This window comes from Bubalus bubalis, chromosome 23 (assembly GCF_019923935.1).
Source record: "Bubalus bubalis isolate 160015118507 breed Murrah chromosome 23, NDDB_SH_1, whole genome shotgun sequence".
Taxonomy (NCBI): domain Eukaryota; kingdom Metazoa; phylum Chordata; class Mammalia; order Artiodactyla; family Bovidae; genus Bubalus; species Bubalus bubalis.
In genome coordinates, this window is record NC_059179.1 from 23939952 (window position 1) to 23963869 (window position 23918).

At 37.7% G+C, this 23918-nt stretch overlaps 1 protein-coding gene across 5 annotated transcripts in view; it reads right to left on the minus strand.

Moving 5' to 3' along the window:
- The window catches only part of NT5C2 (5'-nucleotidase, cytosolic II), a 99507-nt gene that overhangs the window by 15443 nt on the left and 60146 nt on the right, over nucleotides 1-23918 (minus strand). For 4 of the 5 annotated variants that reach the window (XM_044934955.2, XM_006067759.4, XM_006067761.4 and 1 more), the window contains one exon: nucleotides 1171-1288. In XM_044934955.2, the coding sequence (XP_044790890.1) occupies nucleotides 1171-1288 (118 nt within the window). Of the gene's footprint in view, nucleotides 1-1170; nucleotides 1289-5066; nucleotides 5127-23918 lie in introns of those variants that run through there. The other variant, XM_025274230.3, reaches the window with a different exon arrangement.

Sequence of the window (23918 nt, forward strand, 5' to 3'; positions counted from 1 at the left end):
TATGGTGGCTCAAGTATGTACCCAAAAATACAACCCTAGAGGGTAAAGTAAGTGAATAAAATCTTAATAACGAATCCCAGAGCAACTAACAAATACTTAACTCTGTCCAGATGAATAATCACAACTGTTTTGTGTGAGAGAGCTTAATAAAACAAGGTGTAAACAATAATTTCTCTGAATACAGCTGGTTCTGCTCTAAAACAGAGCTTCTTTTTATTCCCTTGGACAACTGAGCTGGCTTCTGTTTCCCTCTATTAGACATTTCTCGCACCGCCTGAGGTGGCCTGCGGTTCCCCTCGGACGGAAGTGCGTTCCGCTGCCCGGTGAGAAGTGAAGAATCCTTCCCAAGCCTACCTGCCAGTCCGTCCTATCTCGCCCCAGGACTTTTGTGAGAAATGCTGTGAGCCTGGCGGGCTACAGTCCATGGGGTTGCAAAGAGTCAGACACGACTAAGCACCTAAGCACACATGGGACATATACGATGGTATCTCAAAATAAGCCTCATTTTAACCTCAAATCTTTCTTATCAAATCCAGAAATGCAAACTGCCAAGAAGGCTCCTGATTACCAAGTTAAATATATTAGCAAAACATGCTATTAGCAAAACAAAATATATTAGCAAAACTCCAACAGCATAAGGGAGGAGCATCTGCAATTACTGACCATCAGTTTTAATAATCCCTCTTCTCATAAATTTGTTGTTGTTGTTCAGTTACTACATTGAGTCCAACTCTTTTGCAACCCCATGGACTGTAGCCCACCAGGCTCCTGGGCTCATGAGATTTTCCAGGCAAGAATACTTGAGTGGATTGCCATTTCCTTCTACAGGGGATCTTCCCAACCCAGGGATGGTACCTGAGTCTCCCGCATTGGCAGGCGGATTCTTTACCACTGAGCCACCAGGGAGACCCCTTCTCATAAATGGACCTTCTTTAACAGCAATGAACTAAGTTCAAAGTTCCAATCAGGAACACAAAAGATATGGTGTACATAAAAGGTTCATGGTAATTTCAGAAAACCAACCAAAAAGCCCCAAAGACCTTTTGATGTTTTGTTGCATCTTTTTGTTTGTTTGTCCGGGGGATGGCATTGGTTAGGGACACATTTGGAATTATTAATTTGGGGGACAAAATGATAGGTTTTAATCCAAAAATAATCTTGAAAAATTACCTGGTAGGGAATGTAGAGTCATATGCAAAGCTGAGAAGTTCCTGAGGATAGCCAATAGAAACTAATCTCTCCACAGTAAGCTCAAAGCCAAGGGACTCATACTCCGGGGACTTGTACACTGCACAAAGAGGAGGTTCTCATTAAAACACAGCCAATTAAAATGGAAGGCAAACGAGCGAATTTCTACTTTCCCAATTCCTCTCTCCTACTAATTTGCCATTTTTCTTCTTTTCCTTCAAACTCCATGTTTTGTACTGCCCCAAGTAATTGCAGAACTGTTAGTCCATGGAAACAGGTCATGTTATGATAGGAGAAGCAGCAACAAGATGAATTATCAGGCATTTCAGGTTTTTTCATTCTTAGGAAACCTAATCCAATCATTTTTTCCTTTTTATTCTCTTATGCCCACAATCTAAAGGTGGGGGGCGGGGAATGTAATATGCACAGCTGTGGTATTAACCATGGGAATATAACTAATATAAAACTAGATAGAGAGGTCTATATAAGTTGAAGTCCTCACTGATGTACATGACTGGTATAGGAATCCTTTGAAACTATATTTTTTAAAAAAGACTAGTCTATTTTTAGAATTACTATCTGTTTTAGGAGTTGCCTTAAACTCCAACCAGCAGAATTCTATTTGTTAGGACTTATGTGTTTTCTTTATCAGTCCTAACAATGTCATAGCCATCAAAATTGCATTTTACAAATTATTAGTGCTAAGACAACCAAAAAAGACATGTCTAAGACAGGGATGTCTGAATATGAATTGGGAATCAGACATTGAAGAATTATAACTCATTTTATGAGACCTGATTATGGAAGAATGAATATGTGCACGTATATATAAAAAATATATATTAATGTTATATATATACACTCCTTATCTGCTAGAGAACAATGAGTTTTTTATAGGTGAAGTAAAATAGGAATATGGGAGTTTCTGTCAAATATAATGTATGTCTGAAGTTTTCTATAATGAAAAACCTTTTCAGAATCATCACAGTTCAGTATAAAGAAAATGTTGCTCCTTTAAACAGCTTTCTTCCAAAATAAAAGATGTAAGTAGACATTCTTCCATCAGTTTTCTAGGAGCAGGTAAGCCATTTTAAAAATTAAAAAAAAAAAAAACACCTGTAATCTTGCTAACTGCCAAATGAGGCCCGAAAAGCTCCCCAAACATCCTATTCTTATGTCTCATAATAATGAAGCTATTATTATAGTTCTTCTATCTACAATTAACATATAGCCTATGGCTCAAATGGACTCTTCACTGTAATTAGTCTGCCTATCCAAGTTAGAGCTAATATTTTAATGAGTATGATTCAACTTTCCCTTTCCGAAAACAATCCTTTAGAATATTTCCGGAAATACATAAAATGGTAATACTGGTTGCCTCCAGAAGGGAGCTGAGTAGCTAAGAGGAGAGGAAAGAAGACTTTCGTGTACCTTCTTCTATACCTTTAAAACTTGCAATATGTTAATATATTTATCTATCCTTTTTAAATTGAAATTTTTAAAAACAAGGTGAGCTTTCAAAATCCTTCAATAAACATATGCCATATTAAAAAGCCTACAAATTTTAAGGTCCTTTAGGAGATGCTTAAGCCTCAGCTCACCAGAAAAATGCCAAAAGAAGCTGTCATTTCTTCTGTGGAATGATGATTTCATGCTAATGCTAACTCTGGCTAACATTTTCAAAACTGGCTATATTTTTCTCCTCCTCTTAATTCCAGCGCCATCCTCACCCATCCCTCCCCCAAAAAACTTTTTAAATCCTCAGGCATCGAAGATGCACACTGTTGTAAAGGAAGTGCTATGTATATATACATGCAAACAGAACAAGAGCTGGTGTATTATCATAAAAACTAGCAAAGCATGGTATCCATTGATGTCAATTTGAATTATTTTGAGAATATAAAATAAAATCTCACCCCTCATGCTTCCACCTCAACTGAAAGTAAATTTCATTTTAACAAAATTTTCACAAAACAAAGATTACTTCTGAATCCTATCAAAGCCCCACTTACTTCAAACAACATTTTATTTAATGGAACAAAATTCCTGAATAGCAAAGTCATTTGGATAATCCACTGACACTTATTCTCATAGGATTTGGCCCATATAAAATGCTTTCAATTATTAAATTTTCATAAAGATAATTTGCTGAATATACCTTAAGAATGAGAGACAGACACAAAAGTTAATCATCCCCACTGATTACCTCTAAATGAACAATTTTCCTTAGTTAGAGAAGTGATGAATAAGTAATATTCATTAAAATCTATTTCTATGAGGCAATTTGGACTGAAACCCAAATCAATTTATTGAGAATTTCCAGTGAAAAAAAATGTGGGAGGCTAGATAACACAATTTCCCATTTTGCCACCATAATGAACAGAACACTATACTCCTGTCACGTTTGTGTTTATTCCGGGCAGAACTTCCAAATGATTGTCTAGAAATTCCACCTACTGAAGTAAATACTTCAAATTTCCTTTCTCTCAATGAGTTTAGGATGCTTCCAAAAAATACACTGTGTTTTCCCCAATTGCTTTTAAAGTTGCATGACAAGTACAAACATCAGCTGAAGCCAGAATTTAGGTTTTCCTGAGTCTCATCCAAAGCTTTTCATGGTGGCATATAGTGCCACTATTAAAAATGAATTTCTAGACTGCGCAGGCCATCGAAGTTTAGGCTTGGGTGTTGAAACACACGACTCTCCCTCCAGTTTCTTTCAACTAGTCCAAAAAAAAAACTGTTCTATTCACAGATGGGAATGGATTTAGCAAAGAGAGTCCAAGTTCCACTCTGACAACACTATCTATTTCACTAAGCTCTATGTTAATCAGTAAGACCTACAAGCTATTGACATTTTCTCATAAGCTTCCTGGATAATCATTTCAGTAACACGAACTCCCGGGTCATTAAATCATCTGCTAGAGAACTATACACTACAACCAGGGCTGGAGAAGCAGAACTGCAGCTGCACAGAGCATGAATCCAGATGTTTGGTTCTAAGCGTCCCCTGAGGATAATTACAATCTGTTCTGACCTGGTGGCAAAAATTACTACTCTTGAAGCCTACATAGTACCATCATGCCTCAAATGAATAAATAAATGAAAAGCAAAATTCCTTTTTCAGTCAACCAGGCACTTCAAAGCCAGCCCTGACATCTGTGGGTAACCATGTGTATCACCTCAGCCTTAGAGCTCTATATGCCTCTCCACAGCTGCAAAGGCTCTAATTTCAATTCCTCTGGCAAAACTGGCAAGTAAATGATGCACAGCTTCAAACTCAGTTCTTATAACTGACTTTCCAAAACACAGCCAATAGCTTCAGGTGTAAACATAGCCTTATACATGCATTGCTTATTTCTTCTTCAAGAAGGTCCTCAGGCCTATCCTAATTTACCCAACATCCAGAGACAAAGGAAGAGGTTATTTTAAGGGCCAGAGTCCAAAAAGGAGGCCTGCTTCAGGCACCAGGGCAGCACACACTGTTCTCAGGTTACGTAACCAGACTATAAAGAGAACAACCAAAGCTTTGAGAGCTGAAGCTACTGAGAGCATTTGAAGATATTCTTTACTCCATAATCTGCGAGAGAGAAAAACAGTTCTTCCAAAAGTATCAACTGCCTGTTGTGGGGATGAAAGCTGTGGGCTCTGTTTTGAGTAGATTTTGTTCATATTTTAAGATACAATCTATATTAGAGGAGACAGTCCCTTTGGATGAGCCGAAAACTTTCTGCGGGAAGTCTGGAACTCTCATGCACTCTTTACCTTTGCCACCAAGACACACTGTGTGATAGTTTAGAGATTTTAGAAAAAAGGAAGGGCAAACCTCTACAGAGGTTCCAGCCTAGCAGAATGCTGCTGCCAAAATGAGAACTCACATGAGGCAGACGCAGACGCAGAGTGTGTCACTCCAGTCTTGAAGGAGTTACACTGGCTCTCCTGTTAAAAAACAAAACAAAGCAACAAAACAAAACAAAAACAAAAACTGGTTTTAAAACTGTTGTGATGGGCTGGAACAGAGAGATACCATTTGGAAATTGGTATTAATAGGAGTTACTACCTCCTATTTAGAAGCCTCTGACCATCACTAAAATTCATCTAATTAGCCATAACAAGAGAATTGAAGATAAGCTTAAGTATTATACATTATTTAACTTTTCTTATACCCTAAGCCTAGAATACAAGCCTGATCCTGAAATGTTGAAGTCAAAAGACAAATAGAAAAATAAATTTCTGTTGTCTTAGTTTATTTTTCTGCTACATTTCAAGTTTATATGCCAAAACTGAATGCAACTGGTAAACACTTTAAAATTGAACTACAGTAGGTGAAACAGACTAACAAACAATACAAGAATAAACCAGAGCAGTCTCATCTCACTTTTAAGTGCTCATTTAAACAAAGTCTACTTGTACCTAACATCCCACTTTTCTACCCTTCCAGCACCTAAATTTGTAATCTTGATACAGGTAAGAACCAACTTTCCCTATTAAAAATCTAACTTGATGTCCAAATATGGAACAGAAGGGAAATTTTTTTGGATTCTGTGAATGGATATTTGCCATTGGTAAATGGAGTCATATTATTCTATTTTTTTAAAAGTTAAAGAAACTACCTAGTCTAGTAAAATAACTGACTTGAAGATACGTAAATCCTTTCAAGATATTGATAAATTTAGGATATGAATTATGTTTAAGTTATAGGGTGTCATTTTCCCTAGAGACATCTAGGTTTTTGAAAACATATGGTTAGATTCCTCCAACTTCTGTATTTTTTGTAAAAGGGAGACAGTACTAATTGGAAGAGCAAAATGACCAAATACAATGTTGAAAATTTCTAAAACTATTACAACTAGGAGAAACAAATACTACCAATCATACTATGAAAAGCAAAAATCCAACACAACCACTCAAGAACAGTTATTTGCTTTTATGCTATAAATGGGATCAACATCAACATTCTTTATTTAGGCTACATGAACTTGGTTCTCTGAGCTAACTAGGAAAGGTAATAATTTACATTTTCATTAAGGAAACTTTAAATTAAATCTATCCACTCTCATATAAACAAATACCAGAGCCTTTTCTATTTTTCACAACTATCTGAAAACCCCAACATGCTATCATAGACAGTCAAAAATTTTCTCTCTAACCTATGAGATCACAAATGATCTAAAAAAAAAATGAAAAATTCTAAAAACTACCTCAATTTTAAAGTACCTAAAATCCAAAAGCTAGGTACCATTCAACATTTTCAGTAATACAAAATAAAACCAACTCCGACATGGCTAAATATGTAAGTAAGTGAACAAGTAGAGTCTGAAAGACTGTCAATCTCAATTCATTGCCAATGCAAAATTAAATGGTAATTAAAAGATTTATTTGTTTAAGGAGTTATTAAGAAATTAAAAGAATATTTATTTTAAAATAAAATGAAAAAAATTACCTAACTCAAATTTTCCCCTCTGAGAACCTATATGCTTAGTATGAATGTGTACTTAGACTATATTTTTCATTTTAAAACAGGAAAACTGGCATTTTTTGAAATAATAACTTTAAACACCCTCTTTTATCAAAGAAGATGCTTGTTAATTTTTTTAAAAAAGAGAGAAATAGCTAGTATATAATTTTTCCCTCAAGTAAGAATAGATCATCACACTCAAATGCCTGTACCTGAAGTTAGAAGAATGTAACAGACATCTGTATGCTTACTGTATACAACTATTAGATGCTGTGAACAGAAAACAAAATAATTCATAATCTTAGGCCTGAAGGAGATCACAGTGTACCACAATTAGATTTTTATAATGAATTTTAGAAGATCTACAACACAATGTGACTAAGGAGGTACAGAAGGACAGAAACGGAGCCAGTCAGCCCAGTCCAGGAAGTCTTCTTTAAAAAAATATGTGTGATTTACTCACGCTTATATGGATAATTCATTTTTATAACCAGTACCTCAGTTCAGTTCAGTTCAGTTGCTCAGTCGTGTCCAACTCTTTGCGGCCCCATGAATTGCAGCACGCCAGGCCTCCCTGTCCATCACCAACTCCTGGAGTTCACTCAAACTCATGTCCATCGAGTCAGTGATGCCATCCAGCCACCTCATCCTCTGTCATCCCCTTCTCCTCCTGCCCCCAATTCCTCCCAGCATCAGAGTCTTTTCCAATGAGTCAACTCTTCACATGAGGTGGCCCAAGTACTGGAGTTTCAGCTTTAGCATCATTCCTTCCAAAGAACACCCAGGACTAATCTCCTTTAGAGTATCTCAAGGTACTACAAAATTTACCAAACTTTCTGAGACTCACATAACATGTTTCAAACACCTCTGTCAGGGTCAGGCAAGTCAATTAATGTGCAAAATGGTCTAAGTGCTGGTGTAGGTCTTGGCATAAAGGGTGAAGGAGCTGTCTTCCCTGTGGGAATGAAAGTTAAATGCTGCCATTTATGTGATAACAAGCAGCCTAGATTTTTACTTGGAATCTGCCAATTTTTAGCTATGGACTCAATTTAGAAAACCAACAAACTTTATTTGAGCCAAACTATGGTCTGTGGTTTCAGTCGTGCCCATGGGCCACTGGTGTGCAACCTCCAGTGTACACTTTAGATCAGATACTTTCACATAAGTTCTCTCATCTAACTAAAATGTTTCAACTGTCCTCTTCAAAGAGTCGTCATCTTTTTTTTTTCAGCTGCACCACACAGCTTGTGGGATTTTACTTTCCTGATGAGGGACTGAACTTGTGAATCAGCTCTTGGCAGTGAAAGCTCAGAGTCCTAATCACTGGACCACCGGAGAATTCCCCTCTTCAAAGAGTCTTAAAGAAATAGAACTTAGGTACTTAATGAACTGGAAATCCAGGTGGAAATAAATTCATTCTTCAACAACTATAGAATATCCTAGATAATGTTCTATTCATCTCAGGAAAAACTGAGTGAAAGTCGCTCAGTGGTGTTCGACTCTTTTCGATCCCATGGACTATACAGTCCATGGAATTCTCGAGGCCAGAATACTGGAGTGGGTAGCCATTCCCTTCTCCAGGGAATCTTTCCAACCCAGGGATTGAACCCAGGTCTCCTGCACTGCCAGTGGGTTCTTTACCATCTAAGCCACAGGAAAAATTTAGGGGTGGATTAAAAAAAACTTAGGAAATAAAGGAACCTTTACTGTAGCCACTTGATTTGGTCCCCCACCACAATGCTGAACAATTATGTCGTTAACAACTGTAATTATTTGAATCTGATTCCTTCACATGACTGAAATCAAACAAATGTTCCCAGTGATTGAAAGAAACAGTCATCTCATGGCCTGCCTAGGTAACCAACTTTCAGAGTTCCCTGACCCAGCAGGTTTTATCTATAAGGTTTAACCTAAATCTTCCCTACACAGCTTAACTCTATTATCATTTGTCCTATTCTCAGTGGTCATTATCCCTATAATAAAGTAAACATTCAGAGAATGTGTAAGCAGAAAAGAGATAATGAATCAGAGAGAGCTATTATGTTAGGAATACTTTAAAAACAAACTTCTCCATGTTGAAAATGGCATGTGATGATTTTTTTTTAATTCATTTTAGTAATTTTACTGATGCAGCTAGAAATATATGATGTTTATTCACACAGAAAAATCTGACTTACATTTGAATGTCTTTATGCTTGGCAATGGAAAACAAAGACCATGGACACTGAAAATGAATTATTTCTACACTATGTAATATAGAGATGAAATTGGGTTTTATTAAGCAATCTTTTCAATTCCTTAATGATCTAGGGAATTGGTCCATAGGGTCGCAAAGAGTTGGACATAACTGCACACACTGAATTGAGCTGAACTGAATGATCTAGGAACAAACCACATATTACTGCAATTCAGAGATGAATCTAAAATTAGTGAAAACTCTACTGGGATATAGAAATGACAGAAAGGAAATCAATCAAAGTTTAGAAATGACGTATAGTCACAGATATATTTTTATTGATATCTATCTATCTACAAAAGGGCTGCCTAAAAGTAATGTGGGCTTCCCTGGTGGCTCAGTAGTAAAGAATCCACCTACCAACGCAGGAGACGTAGGTTTGATGCCTGGGTAGGGAAGAGAAGGAAATGGCAACCCACTCCAATATTCTTGCCTGGGAAATCCCATGGACAGAAGGGCCTGGTGGGTTACAGTCCACGGGGTCGAAAAAGAGTTGGATACGACTTTAAACAGAAGTAATGTATAAGCTTAACACAGGTTAATATATATGTAATATAAATCTATATCTAAAAATCATAGTTTTCAGAGTATATATCTCAATTAATAAAAAGAACTGTAATCCACAAGAAGAAAATGCACTGGAATATTAAATAGTATTTCTTTTTTAATTCTTTCCTAATATACAGAAACCACCTCAAAAGTATGCTTAGCTGGAGAAATAGTATTTCATTTCCTGAGGGAGGTAGTGTAAGAAATTCTTAAATTTAAGAAAAAAGCAGTAAGAGGAGCTCAAATAAAGATTATATTCTCAAATAGAAATAAAAAGACTAAAAAAGACCTTTAAATTTAAAGGCTCTTTTAAATATAAAGTCACTTTGTCTGTATTTTGCCAGTTTCTTCCACCTGATTTTTAAATTTAACTTTACTAATGATATTTTTTAATCATACATAAAAGTAGAGAGAAAATTAAATGAACTACTTTAAACCCATCACCCAAGCTTTAACAATTATCACTATTTTGTATTCTTGTTTCATCTATCCTCCCTAATTTATTCTACCCCAATTGAGTTAACTTTTATTAGATGAAAAACTTTTTAAACTGATCTTTAACAGAACATTTAAATAGCACAAATGTACACAAGTATCAAGGGCTTCCTGGGTAACTCAAATGGTAAAGAATCTGCCCACAAAGAGGAAGACCAGGGTTCGATCCCTGGGTCAGGAAGATCCCCTGTAGAAGGGCATGGAAACCCACTCCAGTATTTTTGCCTGGAGAATTCCATGGACAGAAGAGCCTGGCGGGCTACAGTCCATAAATTCACAAAGAGTCAGACACAACTAAGCGACTAACACACACACACAAGTATCATACGTATGCACCTACAGAATTATTCCGTTACCTAGGTCAGGTGATCCTTTAATTACAGTTTAAATCTCCTTTCCATTTAGAGGCCAATGAAGAATAGTCTTTTTATTAGCAGTAAGTTATAATAAAACCCTTCCAAATTAAGGATTGCTCAGGAATATTTTTTTTTTTAATCGGACACATAAGATCTGTTTATTGCCTATCTTGTGTCTGCTCCATCGCTCAGTCGTGTACAACCCTCTGTAGCTCCATGGACTGTAACCCACGAGGCTCCTCTGTCCATGGGATTTCCCAGGCAAGAATATTGGAGTGGGTTGCCATCTCCTTCTCCTGCTCAGGAATATTTTAACTATACTATGGTTATCAATTTTATAGTCTTGATGAGAAAATCATTCTACCAAAAGCACTAATCTTTTAGTATGATAGGACTGGCTTAGTATTACCACCCATTAATACTCTCAGGAAATCAGAGTTAACATATAGGCTGATATGTTGGGCAGAACAAAATAAAACAGTGTAAACGTGTGAGAAAAATTTTAAACTAGGGATGCCATCAACAATAGCTCAGTTTAAAAAAAGAATAGCTTAAATCAATTAAAGAAACAAACTAATAAAGTATTTCTACCTAAGGATCAATGAATCTATTCCAAAGTAGTTCTCCCTAAAAGACAACTACCCCCAAAGAAAAGAAAAACCAAAAAATCTCCAAAACAAAACAATCCTGAAATGAAAACAATCAAACTGTATTATGCCTTTCCCCTATTCTTTCCCCAAATAATGCCTTTTAAAAGCAAATGTAGTAAAACTTACTCATCAAAATGAGACTTTTCTCACTCAAAATAACCACTCCACAGCAATATATACTTACTCCAATAATGCATTACTCAAAACATATCTGAAATTGTTTCAAAATTACTTTCAGAGTCAAAAGCACATTGTTCTAGATATATATCTCCCTGGTGATATGTTTTCATCAACAAATGATGAATTTAATTTAAGGTGGTGGGGAGGCAGTTATTGAGAGCAACCAGTGATTAAAACGGAAATTCAAGCTGGGTTAAAAAAAACAGGTGGGTGCGGAGAGCTTCTCTGGTGGTCTTGTGGTTAAGAATCCACCTTGCAATGCAGGGGACACCGGTTTGATTCCTAGTCTGGGCAGATCCCACATGCCTCAGCAGCTAACTTGAGCGCCGCAACTTCTGAGCCCATGCACAACTACCGAAGCCTCCATGCCTGGAGCCCATGCTTTCCAACAAGAAAAGCCACTGCAATGAGAAGTCCACGGACCACAACTAGAGAACAGCTCCCACTCACAGCAACTAGAGAAAGCCCAGGCACAGCAATAAGACCCAGCACAGCCAAAAATTCTAAAAAATAAATATTAAAAAGCAAAACAGGTGTGACTACTTGAAGCAATGAAGTACATTTTCTTGTGGTTTTATAAACTGGCTATGGAAACAATTCCAAAAAGAATCCTAAAATTCTAAGAAATAGCCATATTACAGTAATTTTTCTCTAATCAGGTGACTTTATGAAGGATAATATGTATTTGGAAGCATATCTTCTTATGGACATTCTTTTATAAAAATTAGTCTTTTGACTCATTTTATATGTGTTTAATTTTGCAAGTCACTTCAAATCTCTTCTGGGGGTTTACATAAAAGTAAATTTTATTGCTTTGTACATAACAAACCTTCTGGCTATGTAAACCGATTCAACCACAGGCCCTATCAAGTACAGCTTATTCTTTGACACAAATCACTGATTGTACTTGAGTACTAAATTATCACTTCTCATCTTCACAATTCTTTTTTGGGGTTGAGTCCTCATAATATATTCTAATTAGATTTTTATTTTGCTTGTTTTTATGAGGGTGTTTTCCAACTTACTTTTACTGATAAATTTATCAACTAGCATCCTTGTTTTTTTCTTTTATGGAAAGGGATCATCTCTTTTTGGAGAAAGGTTTCCCTCTCTCCTTTTATCTGTTAACCTAGTTTCTCTATTCACTCAGTTTATCCCCCTTTTCTACTGTTTCAGAAGAAACAAGGAACAGAAAACCACCTTCAAAAGTTCTTTTGAGAAAAAAAAATTCCTCAGGGGAGAAATGAATGCACTTTACTTATCAAACTACATCCCTGGTTTATAAAAATAAAACTTTTTTTTTCAGGTCTCTTTAAGAGACCCTGTTGTCACACTAAGAACTTCAGATTCATTCAGTTTATACCTATCCACCATTAAGTTCAACTCAGCTGATGTTTCATATTAATTTCATTCAGCACTATTGCAAGGAACCTCATCCTTCTTTAAGGAGAGGTGCTGAAGCACAGAGAAGTTTACACTGTCATATGTTTCACTTTTTAAAAAAGTGCTCTCCCTGCAAATATGGTCAAATGATTGACAAGAAGGTTAAGTCCATTTAGCAAGGAAACAGCAGTCTTCAATGGTGTTAAAACTAGATGTCCACATGTGAAAGAATGAAGTTGGACCCTTACCTTATACCACACACAAAAAATTAACTCAAAATGGATCAAAGATCTAAATGTTAAGAGCTAAAAATATAAAACATTTAGGACGTTTTCATTATATTGTATTTGGCAATGATTTTTGGATGTGAAAGCAGCAAAGTCACAGGCAACAGAAGAAAAAACAGGTAAGTTAATCTTCACCAAAATTAAAAACTTTCTGCTTCAAAATACACTCTCAAGAGAGTGAAAAAACAACACACAGAATGAGAGACAACATTTGCAGATCATATACCTGCAAAGGGATTAACATCCAGAATATTTAAACAGCTCCTACAACTCAACCACAAAACAAACAACCCATTTAAAAATTGGACAAAGAACTCTAGATAGTTCTCCAAATAAGGTATACAAATAAATGGCCAATAGGCACATGAAAGATGTTCAACATTACCAATCATTAGGAAAATGCATATTAAAAGCACACCGAGATACCAACTCACACCCATTAAGAGAGCTATTATCAAAATAAAAACAATAGAAACTTGAAAACAACAGGTTTTGGTAAGGATGCAGAGAAACTGGAACCCTCTTGCATGGCTGATGGCAATGTAAAATGGTGCAATCACTGTGAAAAATAGTGTGGCAGTTTCCCCAAAAGTTATACATAGAATTACCATATGATTCTGCAATTCCATCCCAGGGTATAGACCGAGAATAACTGAAGGCGAGGACTTAAGCAGATCCTTGTACACCACTGCTCATAGCAGCATTAGTCACAGATGCCAAAGGTGGAAGCAACCGAAGTATCCACTGACAGATAGTGGATAACAAATGTGGTATATAAAAATAAGCTAACACTATTCAGCCTCAAAAAGGAACGAAAATCTGAGATATGATAAAACATGGATGAAATTTGAAAACATTATGCTAGGAGATATAAGCCAGACATAAAAAGGCAAATATTCTATGACTCTACTATTTACATTAAATATCTAGAATAGGTAAGTTCACAGATACAGAAAGTAAATTAGAGGTTATAGGGCTTGAAGGGAGGAGGGAATAAAAATTATTGCTTAATGGGTACAGGGCTTCCCTGATAGCTCAGTTCATAAAGAATCCACCTGCAATGCAGAAGACCCTGATTCAATTCCTGGGTTGGGAAGATGCACTGGAGAAGAGATAAGCTACCCACTCCAGTATTCTTGGGCTTCCCTTGTGGCTCAGCTGGTAAAGAATCCACCTGCGATGCGGGAGACCTGGATTTGATCCCTGGGTTGGGAAGATCCCCTGGAGAAGGGAAAGGCTATCCACTCCAGTATTCTAGCCTGGAGAATTCCATGGACTAGTCCATGGGGTCGCAAAGAGTCGGACACAACTGAGAGACTTTCACAATGGGTACAGAATTTCTGTTTGGGATGACGAAAAAGTTCTGGAAATGGATAGTAGTGAAGGTCGCACAACACTGTGGATGTATTTAATGCCACTCAATTAAATGATTAGAAATGAAAAAACAGCAGTTATGTTATGAATATTTTACCACAATTTAAACAAAGGGAGGGAAAATGTGCTCTACCTTGTTTGAGATGTCTTCAGGGACAGTCCACCAGTATTTTATAATACTTCTTACTTTAGAATTCTTTTCCTCACCCCTTTAAATTCTTCTAACGCCAATAAGCTTGGTAAGAATACACAATTGCTGACAGAAACATGATCTGAGTGCCCTGGACTTTAGTCCAAGCAAATACACCATGCAAAAAATGTTCATTTAAATGTCAAGTGAGTTGAGTCAACTCCAGTAACAATAAAACAAGATCAGAGAGCATCTACTATGCCTGAGAGGATAGGATAAGAAACCCAAAGTCCTGAGATGCTTCTGCAAGTAGCAAGATAATCTTCTGATTTACCAAGACCAAGAACTAGTTTCTCTTTATTTCTTCCCTGATGCTCCTAGTAGCTTTTTATTCTATCTTCCTTCCCCACTTTAGGCTTGTTAATGCAAAGTGCTTAGGAATATGGGATTATTAAATTTCACCCCCAGCAGTTCATGATATGGTGTGGATAGGAGAGGAGGTCAAAAAAAATTCAAAAGGAAAGAGTCATATTTTAAAATTCAAAAGGAAAACATATTTTCAATTTCTGCCAAGATTTTTTAATTGAAAAAAAAAGCACAATTTTAGAATTCTAACAATAGAATATTTATATAGTACTCTGAAGCTTCATTCCCTTAAGATTGCTTCTATTAATAAAAATTAAAGAAGAATTGGATAAAACTATAGAACTCACCCTTATCTTCTATGGATTCATTCCAAGACCCCAACTGGATGCCTAAAACTGCTGCTGCTGCTAAGTCACTTCAGTCGTGTCCGACTCTGTGCGACCCCAGAGATGGCAGCCCACCAGGCTCCCCCGTCCCTGGGATTCTCCAGGCAAGAACACTGGAGTGGGTTGCCATTTTCTTCTCCAATGCATAAAAGTGAAAAGTGAAAGTGAAGTCGCTCAGTCCTGTCCAACCCTTAGCAACCCCATGGACTGTGGCCTACCAGGCTCCTCCGTCCATGAGATTTTCCAGGCAAGAGTACTGGAGTGGGTTGCCATTTCCTTCTCCAGCCTGAAACTGTAGACAGTATCAAAGCTTACATATACTATTTTTTCCCTATACATACATACCTCTGATAAAGTTTATAAATTAGTCACAGTAAGAGATGAACAATTATCACACAACTGCACTCATCTCATACGCTAGTAAAGTAATGCTCAAAATTCTCCAAGCCAGGCTTCAGCAATACGTGAACCGTGAACTTCCAGATGTTCAAGCTGGTTTTAGAAAAGGCAGAGGAACCAGAGATCAAACTGCCAACATCTGCTGGATCATCGAAAAAGCAAGAGAGTTTCAGAAAAACATCTATTTCTGCTTTACTGACTATGCCAAAGCCTTTGACTGTGTGGATCACAATAAACTGGAAAATTCTGAAAGAGATGGGAATACCAGACCACCTGACTTGCCTCATGAGAAACCTGTATGTAGGTCAGGAAGCAACAGATAAAACTGGACATGGAACAACAGACTGGTTCCAAATAGGAAAAGGAGTACGTCAAGGCTGTATATTGTCACCCTGCTTATTTAACTTCTATGCAGAGTACATCATGAGAAACGCTGGGCTGGATGAAGCACAAGCTGGAATCAAGATTGCCAGGAGAAATATCAATAACCTCAGATATGTGGATGACACCATCCTTATGGCAGAAAGTGAAGAAGCACTAAAGAGCCTCTTGATGAAAGTGAAAGAGAGTGAAAAAGTTGGCTTAAAGCTCAACATTCAGAAAACGAAGATCATGGCATCCGGTCCCATCACTTCATGGCAAATAGATGGGGAAACAGTGGAAACAGTGTCAGACTTCATTTTTGGGGGCTCCAAAATCACTGCAGATGGTGATTGCAGCCATGAAATTAAAAGACGCTTACTCCTTGGAAGGAAAGTTATGACCAACCTAGACAGCATATTCAAAAGCAGAGACATTACTTTGCCAACAAAGGTCCGTCTAGTCAAGGCTATGGTTTTTCCTGTGGTCATGTATGGATGTGAGAGTTGGACTGTGAAGAAAGCTGAGTGCCAAAGAATTGATGCTTTTGAACTGTGGTGTTGGAGAAGACTCTTGAGAGTCCCTTGGACTGCAAGGAGACCCAACCAGTCCATTCTGAAGGAGATCAGCCCTGGGATTTCTTTGGAAGGAATGATGCTCAAGCTGAAACTCCAGTACTTTGGCCACCTCATGCGAAGAGAAAAGACTCTGATGCTGGGAGGGATTAGGGGCAGGAGGAGAAGGGGACGCCAGAGGATGAGATGGCTGGACGGCATCACTGACTCGATGCACGTGAGTCTGAGTGAACTCTGGGAGTTGGTGATGGACAGGGAGGCCTGGCGTGCTGTGATTCATGGGGTCGCAAAGAGTCAGACATGACTGAGCGACTCAACTGAACTGAACCTTGGTATACGATTTTTTTTTTCCCTTTATTGAGAACTTTTTCATTTAAAGGCTTCTCTTCAGCATGTACACTCTGCCAGCATCATTACTCTTGCTCTTTGGGGCCACTAAAAAAATAAAGGTCACTTGAACACAAGCACTGTGATATCATGACAGCTGATCCAATAACTGAGAGGGCTACTAAGTGACTAACAGGGAGGACACCCTGGACAGAGGGATGATTCATATTCTGGGTGGGACGAAACAGGAAGGTACAAGATTCCATTAAGCTACTCAGAATAATGTGCAATTTAAAACTTATGAATTGTTTACTTCTGCAATTTTCCACTTAAATATTTTCACACCACAGTTTGACTGGGTAAATGAAACCATCAAAAATGAAACTGTTGATAACGGGGTGACTACTATTTCTGTAGTTTAAGGATGAGGACTACATTTAGATGCCAGAGCAAGATGGGATTTTGCTTTAGGGAGAATTCCCATTTTGGGGGAAAAAAGAAGGGTTATCTTTTATGTTTATGAATTTTTTTCTATTATTAAGTTCTTATCAAGAGGTGAGTAAATAATTTCCATACCTCTGATAGCTGGGAGCAGCAAGAGAAATGCAAACTGACTTGGTTTTAAATTTTAGCTAGGAGGTGCAGTGGTAAAGAATCCACCTGCCAATGCAAGAGCCGAGGGTTCATTCCCTGGGTCGGTAAGACCCCTTAGAATAGAAAATGGCAACCCCCTCCAGTATTCTTGCCTGGAAAATTCCATGGACAGAGGAATTTAGTGGGCTACAGTCCATGGGGTAATAAAGAGTCAGACACAACTGAGCAACTGAGTGTATACACGTGTGAGTCTTAAGTCAATGTACAAGCTACATACAAGTCATTTTACCTGTTGACTCTGGGGCCTTATTTGTAAAATGGAGCTTTGCTATTGCTGTTTAGTCACTAAGTCAAGTCCAGCTCTTTAGCGATCCCCTGGACTGTAGCCACCAGGCTCCTCTGTCCATGGAATTTTCCAGGCAAGAATACTGGAATGGATTACCATTTCCTTCTCCAGGGGATCTTCCAGACTAAGGACTGAACCTGCAGCTCCTGCACTAGTAGGCAGATTCTTTACCTAGTGATTCCTATCTCAGAGGGTTGATGTGAGAATTAAAAGGTACACTGTGCATAAAGTACATTTCATAGCTCCTAATGAAAGTATTAGTGGCTGAGTCATGTTTGACTCTCTGTGACTCTATGGACTGTAGCCCACCAGTCCCCTCTGTCCATGGGATTCTCCAGGCAAGAATATTGTAGTGGGTTGCCATGCCCTTCTGCAGGGAATCTTTCTGACCCAGAGATCAAACCTGGGTCTCCTGCATTGCAGGCAGATTCTTTACCATCTGAGACACCAGGGAAGTCCAAGGGTGACTTTATATTTGTGAAGGGCATTAAGTAAGTATTAGTGAAACTTCCCCCACACCCCACTCCTACCCAAAAATGTTGTGCTACTCTCCCTTGGGATAAATTTCTGAAAACAATTCTACATATATAATTTTGATGTTAATTCTATGGAACTTACTGTATGTTTCAGTTTTTCATGCAACCCAAAAGTCAACTAGTTCTTTCCACTTAAAAGAGTTACTGTTTCAAAAAAAGCAAATAACTCCCCTTGTACTTATTAGAAGCATATCAGTGATACCTCTGTCTTAAAGTAAAAATTTTAAATTTAAGTAAGAACCTTTTCACAGAAATCTATTTCTTCAGAGGATCATGCTGAAATAACCCTTCACTGAAAACACTGCTTAATTTCTATGGAAACATAATCTGATGCCAAATACTTTGTCAGTAAGAATCTACTCAGAAAAGAACTTTAACTTTCTATTTTTTGTGATCATTGGCAATACTTAAGAAGAAAATTCAAAAGAGTGATTAAATATTCCACTGTCAACTGTTCAGCATTCCAGGTTTCCCCACAAATAAGAGGAATACAAATGAGTTTAATTAATATTGATACTTTTCTCCTTAGAGTCTCCCTTATGCTCAAGTTCAGTATATTAACATTTTGGTATCACCAGTCAAAGCAAGATAACTACTTTCCCTGCATTTATCATTTTACATATATTCATTATTCCACTCAAACCTTATACCAATAGTTCATCCCTATAACCCTGCCCTGTTTTTGGATTAAATGAAGAGGTTAAGTAACATGCTAGTAGCCAAGAGCTAGTACAAGGCAGAGCTGGGATCCAGATCCAGGTCTACCACTCTTCTTTCTCTCCAACCACAGAGCCTCTAAGGTAAAGATGAAAAACGAGACTGGGTCTGAACTCAGAGTATATGGAACCTACCCTTCAAAACAGAAAAAGAGCTATCCTGGCTTTTTTTTTTTTTAATCACTTTTTTATACCAAGATTACACTGGTTTTTCCAGTGGTCATGTATGGATGTGAGAGTTGGACTGTGAAGAAGGCTGAGCGCCAAAGAATTGATGCTTTTGAACTGTGGTGTTGGAGAAGACTCTTGAGAGTCCCTTGGACTGCAAGGAGATCCAACCAGTCCATTCTGAAGGAGATCATCAGTCCTGAGTGTTCAATGGAAGGACTGATGCTAAAGCTGAAACTCCAATACTTTGGCCACCTCATGCGAAGAGTTGACTCATTGGAAAAGACCCTGATGCTGGGAGGGAATGGGGGCAGGAGGAGAAGGGGACGACAGAGGATGAGATGGACAGATGGCATCACCAACTCGATGGACATGAGTCTGAGTAAACTCCCGGCGTTGGTGAGGGACACGGAGGCCTGGCGTGCTGCGATTCACGGGGTGGCAAAGAGTCGGACACGACTGAGCAACTGAACTGAACTGAACCGACACTCACTTAACAGCTAGTGACTAGCATTTTGCTTGTTAAAGAAACCACGTTTTGGAGATTAGCAGTCTGTCAGAAAGTGATGACCTATTACCATGAGGAGGTGATCTTAAGCACATTATGTGACTCAGTTAATCATAAAAGATTTTCTCCTTTGAAACCTCAGCAATAAATTTCTAGGTATAATATTATAAAACTAAGTAACAAAATACTAACAGTAATGGAAACCCCAGGTCTGTTTATGCCTATATGCCACTTGAAAAATGAACAAGAACTAAACCTTAAAAACTCAAATTCTCCTTTTATTTTCTATTTTCACTCTTCTGTCCACTGTTAGTAACAAAAATTTCTGCAACATAACATTTTTAGAAGTCCTGTATGCAAACAAAATCAAAGAAACAAAACTAACAAATAGTACAGATTGGTCCCTTCATTCTATGGAGAGGGAGTAATGTGGTTAAAAACAACTTTCTTGCTCTCTCACAAGTTCAAAAACCTAATTTTAGGTCAACTATCAAGATCTTTTTGGGCTTGGTTTGTCCTGGAGAATGCACTTACAAGTCTGATCCATCTGTCTGTCTCACTGAGGCACAAAAAGGCTAAACATTACTCTCAGAAGAAGACCACAAACACAAATTCCGAGGTCTAGAAAGGACCTACACTAGACAACTTAATAAAACAGGAAATCAGAACATAATCCACCACTTGTTGGTAACGAAGCTAATATACAAGACTAAGCATGACGGTTGCTCCTTGGAAGAAAAGCTATGACCAACCTAGACAGCATATTAAAAAGCAGAGAGACATTATTTTGCTAACAAAGGTCCGTCTAGTCAAAGCTATGGTTTTTCCAGTAGTCATGTATGGATGTGAGAGTTGGACAGTAAAGAAAGCTGAGCACCAAAGAATTGATGCTTTTGAACTGTGGTGTGGAGAAGACTCTTGAGAGTCCCATGGACTGCAAGGAGATCAAACCAGTCAATCCTAAAGGAAATCAGTTGCAAATATTCATTGGAAGGACTGATGCTGAAGCTGAAGCTCCAATACTTTGGCCACCTGATGAGAAAAACTGACTCATTTGAAAAGACCCTGATGCTGGGAAAGATTGAAGGCAGGAGGAGAAGGGGACAACAGAGGATGGATGGCATCACCGACTCGATGGCTCTGAATTTGAGCAAGCTCTGGAAGTTGGTGATGGACAGGGAAGCCCGGTGTGCAGCAGTCCATGGGGTTGCTAAGAGTCAGATATGACTAAGAAACTGAACTGAAGTATGACCTAGATTCTAAACACTGACTTTTGTATATATTTAATCTGTATTTAGTAGACAAACTGATTATACTATAATTAATGTACATAATTCCATTAGAGAAATAAAGTGTAAACCTACAGTACTGCAGAGATGAAGCTTTAAATAAATACCAATACTGGCATTAATTCTATAGGCAGGTTTCAGGATTAAAACTGATTCAGGTCCAAAAGTTCTCTGTTTGCAAGTTTTAATTTTTATCTATACAAAAATGTCAATCTTAAACAGAAATCCTGCAAATAAACTAATAACAAAAAAAATGTATAGCTTGATTTAATCACAAGGATAGCTGATGATAAAACGATCTTCTAGTAAAAAAAAAGAAACTATGTGAGGTATGAGGCTGACACTGAGAAAAGATGAAGACAGTGAAGCGCCCATCAAAATGGATTGTTACTGAACACTGTGTTTCACTTCACTCAATGAATAAATGTAGCAAACTCTAAGCAAAATCATGAAATTTTTGAAAATTAATATAAGGCCATCTGGCCACCTGATGCGAAGAGCCAACTCATTGGAAAAGATCCTGATGCTGGGAAAGATGGAAGGCAAAAGGAGAAGTGGGTAGAAGAGGAGGAGATGGTTAGATAGTATCACTAACTCAACAGACATGAATTTGAGCAAACTCTGGGAGGTAGGGGAGGAGAGAGAAAGCCTGGTGTGCTGCAGTCCACAGGGTCACAGAGAGTAGGACACAACTTAGCAATACAACAAAAACAAAATCAATTTCTCTTTTAATAAACTAAAAGAACAAAAATCCCACAACTTGATTTTTATTCTATCATAGGTTCGTATAATTCACTTATGGAAAACTGCAAGTTTGGAATAATTACATACACAGCTTAACATGCTTAGAGTCCATGTATGCATTCTTGCCTCAGTTGTTCTCTTTCTTATTTATTAGTGATAAATCAAAGTTTTAAGTGATTATTTACCACTAATTCTATCAACCCTGACATCTGACATGAAGATGAGGATTATCAAAGCTTCACCAATCAATATGGACTAGAAGTGACCCAAAGTTAACCCAATCCATGACACCTCTGCTCCCAAAGAAGGTCTCCTATGGTCATTTTCTAGACCCAAGCAGAACTGTTTTCTTATGAAAATAGCTTAACTCCCCAAAGTTAGATTCCATCCCAAACTCTTTCCATGGAAAGGTCATATATATTTCAAACATGTGTAAACACAAGAAGAGAAACTTTGAGAAAACCTATGTAGTTGCTTTCTCTGAAGAAATTTAGGCAAGGTTTACAGTGTGATAAAGTAGGCCCTGAAACCATAACCACCTTCTCTTACTGAATGAACCATTCCAAAACAAGACTGCCACTTGAGATGTAATGTCCTATCCAGGCTCTTCAGAAACACCAATCCTCGCCTTACTATCAATCTCACTGCATTCTAACTCTGAAAACCAGTAATCCATCTATGCTGTAAATGATAACCCTGTATCACTCAAAATATCACTCGCCAGAATAGCCAATTCATTGATTATGCTAGATACCAATTTTATAGCATATCTAACCATTTCATTCCAGATAAAATGAATGTTTATTAGCTTGTTCCTTCTCCCAACTAAAAAAAAAAAAAAAAAAAAAAGCAAATGGTTATTGAATGTCTTCTCTTTAGGAACAGAGTTACACAAAGAAGGTAGCCATTTACTGTAACAGCTACTATTTATTAAGCACTTAATATATACTGAACTATTGATAAGACTGGCTTCCCTGATAGCTCAGTTGGTAAAGAATCCACCTGCAATGAAGGAGGCCCCAGTTCGATTCCAGGGTCAGGAAGATGCCCTGGAGGAGGGATAGGGTACCCACTCCAGTATTCTGGCCTGGAGTGCCAAGGACTATATAGTCCATGGGGTTGCAAAGAGTCAGACACGACTGAGCGACTTTCACTAGTTCTAGTTATTGATAATACTAAAAAAAAAAAACAAGCTAAAATAACCAAGCCCTTAACCCCCAAACTCTAAAGTCAATACAAGGGGAAAAATGAAACAAAGTGTATTGTGCAACATTTCATTCAGCATAGAGAACTGGCATATTTCATTAATGCTTGAAGCAAGAAAGTAGGTCAACAACATCAAAGATATTAATAGTGCTAAGAGACTACAGAAGCAAAACAATCAAACTTAAAAATTATAATCAGAAATAAAAGTTATTATTGCCCGCGGCTGCTGCTGCTAAGTCACTTCAGTCGTGTCTGACTCTTAGTGACCCCATGGACTGCAGCCTACCAGGCTCCTCTGTCCATGGGATTTTCCAGGCAAGAGTACTGATGTGGGGTGCCATATTATTGCCTAGATCCTAATAAAAAATATAAACCAAATGAAGAAAATGCCTGGAATATTTGGATAGTACTTTAATAATCTTATAAGTACTGTTTTTATAGTTAACAATTATCACAAAAGCAGGTTGCAACCTCAAAGTCATAATTAATTTAAAATCATCACTAAATTTAATTCTTCCTCATTCTCAAGCACTCATTGAAACCAAAAGGTGGTTCTTTTTTTCTTGGCAGAGGTTAAGGGGTAGAGGATTAATAACAAAGATAAACCTCTAGCTAGACTGATGAAGGAAAAAAAAGGTACAAATTACCAGTATCAGGAATGAAAACAATGACATTACTACAGATCCTACAGACATCAAAAGAATAATTTTAAAACATTATGAATTATTTGATGTCAATAAATTTGAAACTTAGATGAAAAGGCACAAATTATCAAAATTGATACAGAAGAAACAGAAGCTGACTAGCCCCATATTTTTGTTTAAAAGTTGAATGTATAATTTGAAGTGAAAGTTGTTCAGTCATGTCCAACTCTCAGCGACCACCATGGACTATACAGTCCATGGAATTCTCCAGGCCAGAATACTGAAGTGGGTAGCCTTTCCCTTCTCCAGGGGATCTTCCCAACCCAGGGATCAAACTCAGGTCTCTCGCACTGCAGGCAGATTCTTTACCAGCTGAACCATAAGGGAAGGCCAAGAATACTGGAGTGGGTAGCCTATCCCTTCTCCAGCAGATCTTCCTGACCCAGGAATCAAACCGGGGTCTCCTGC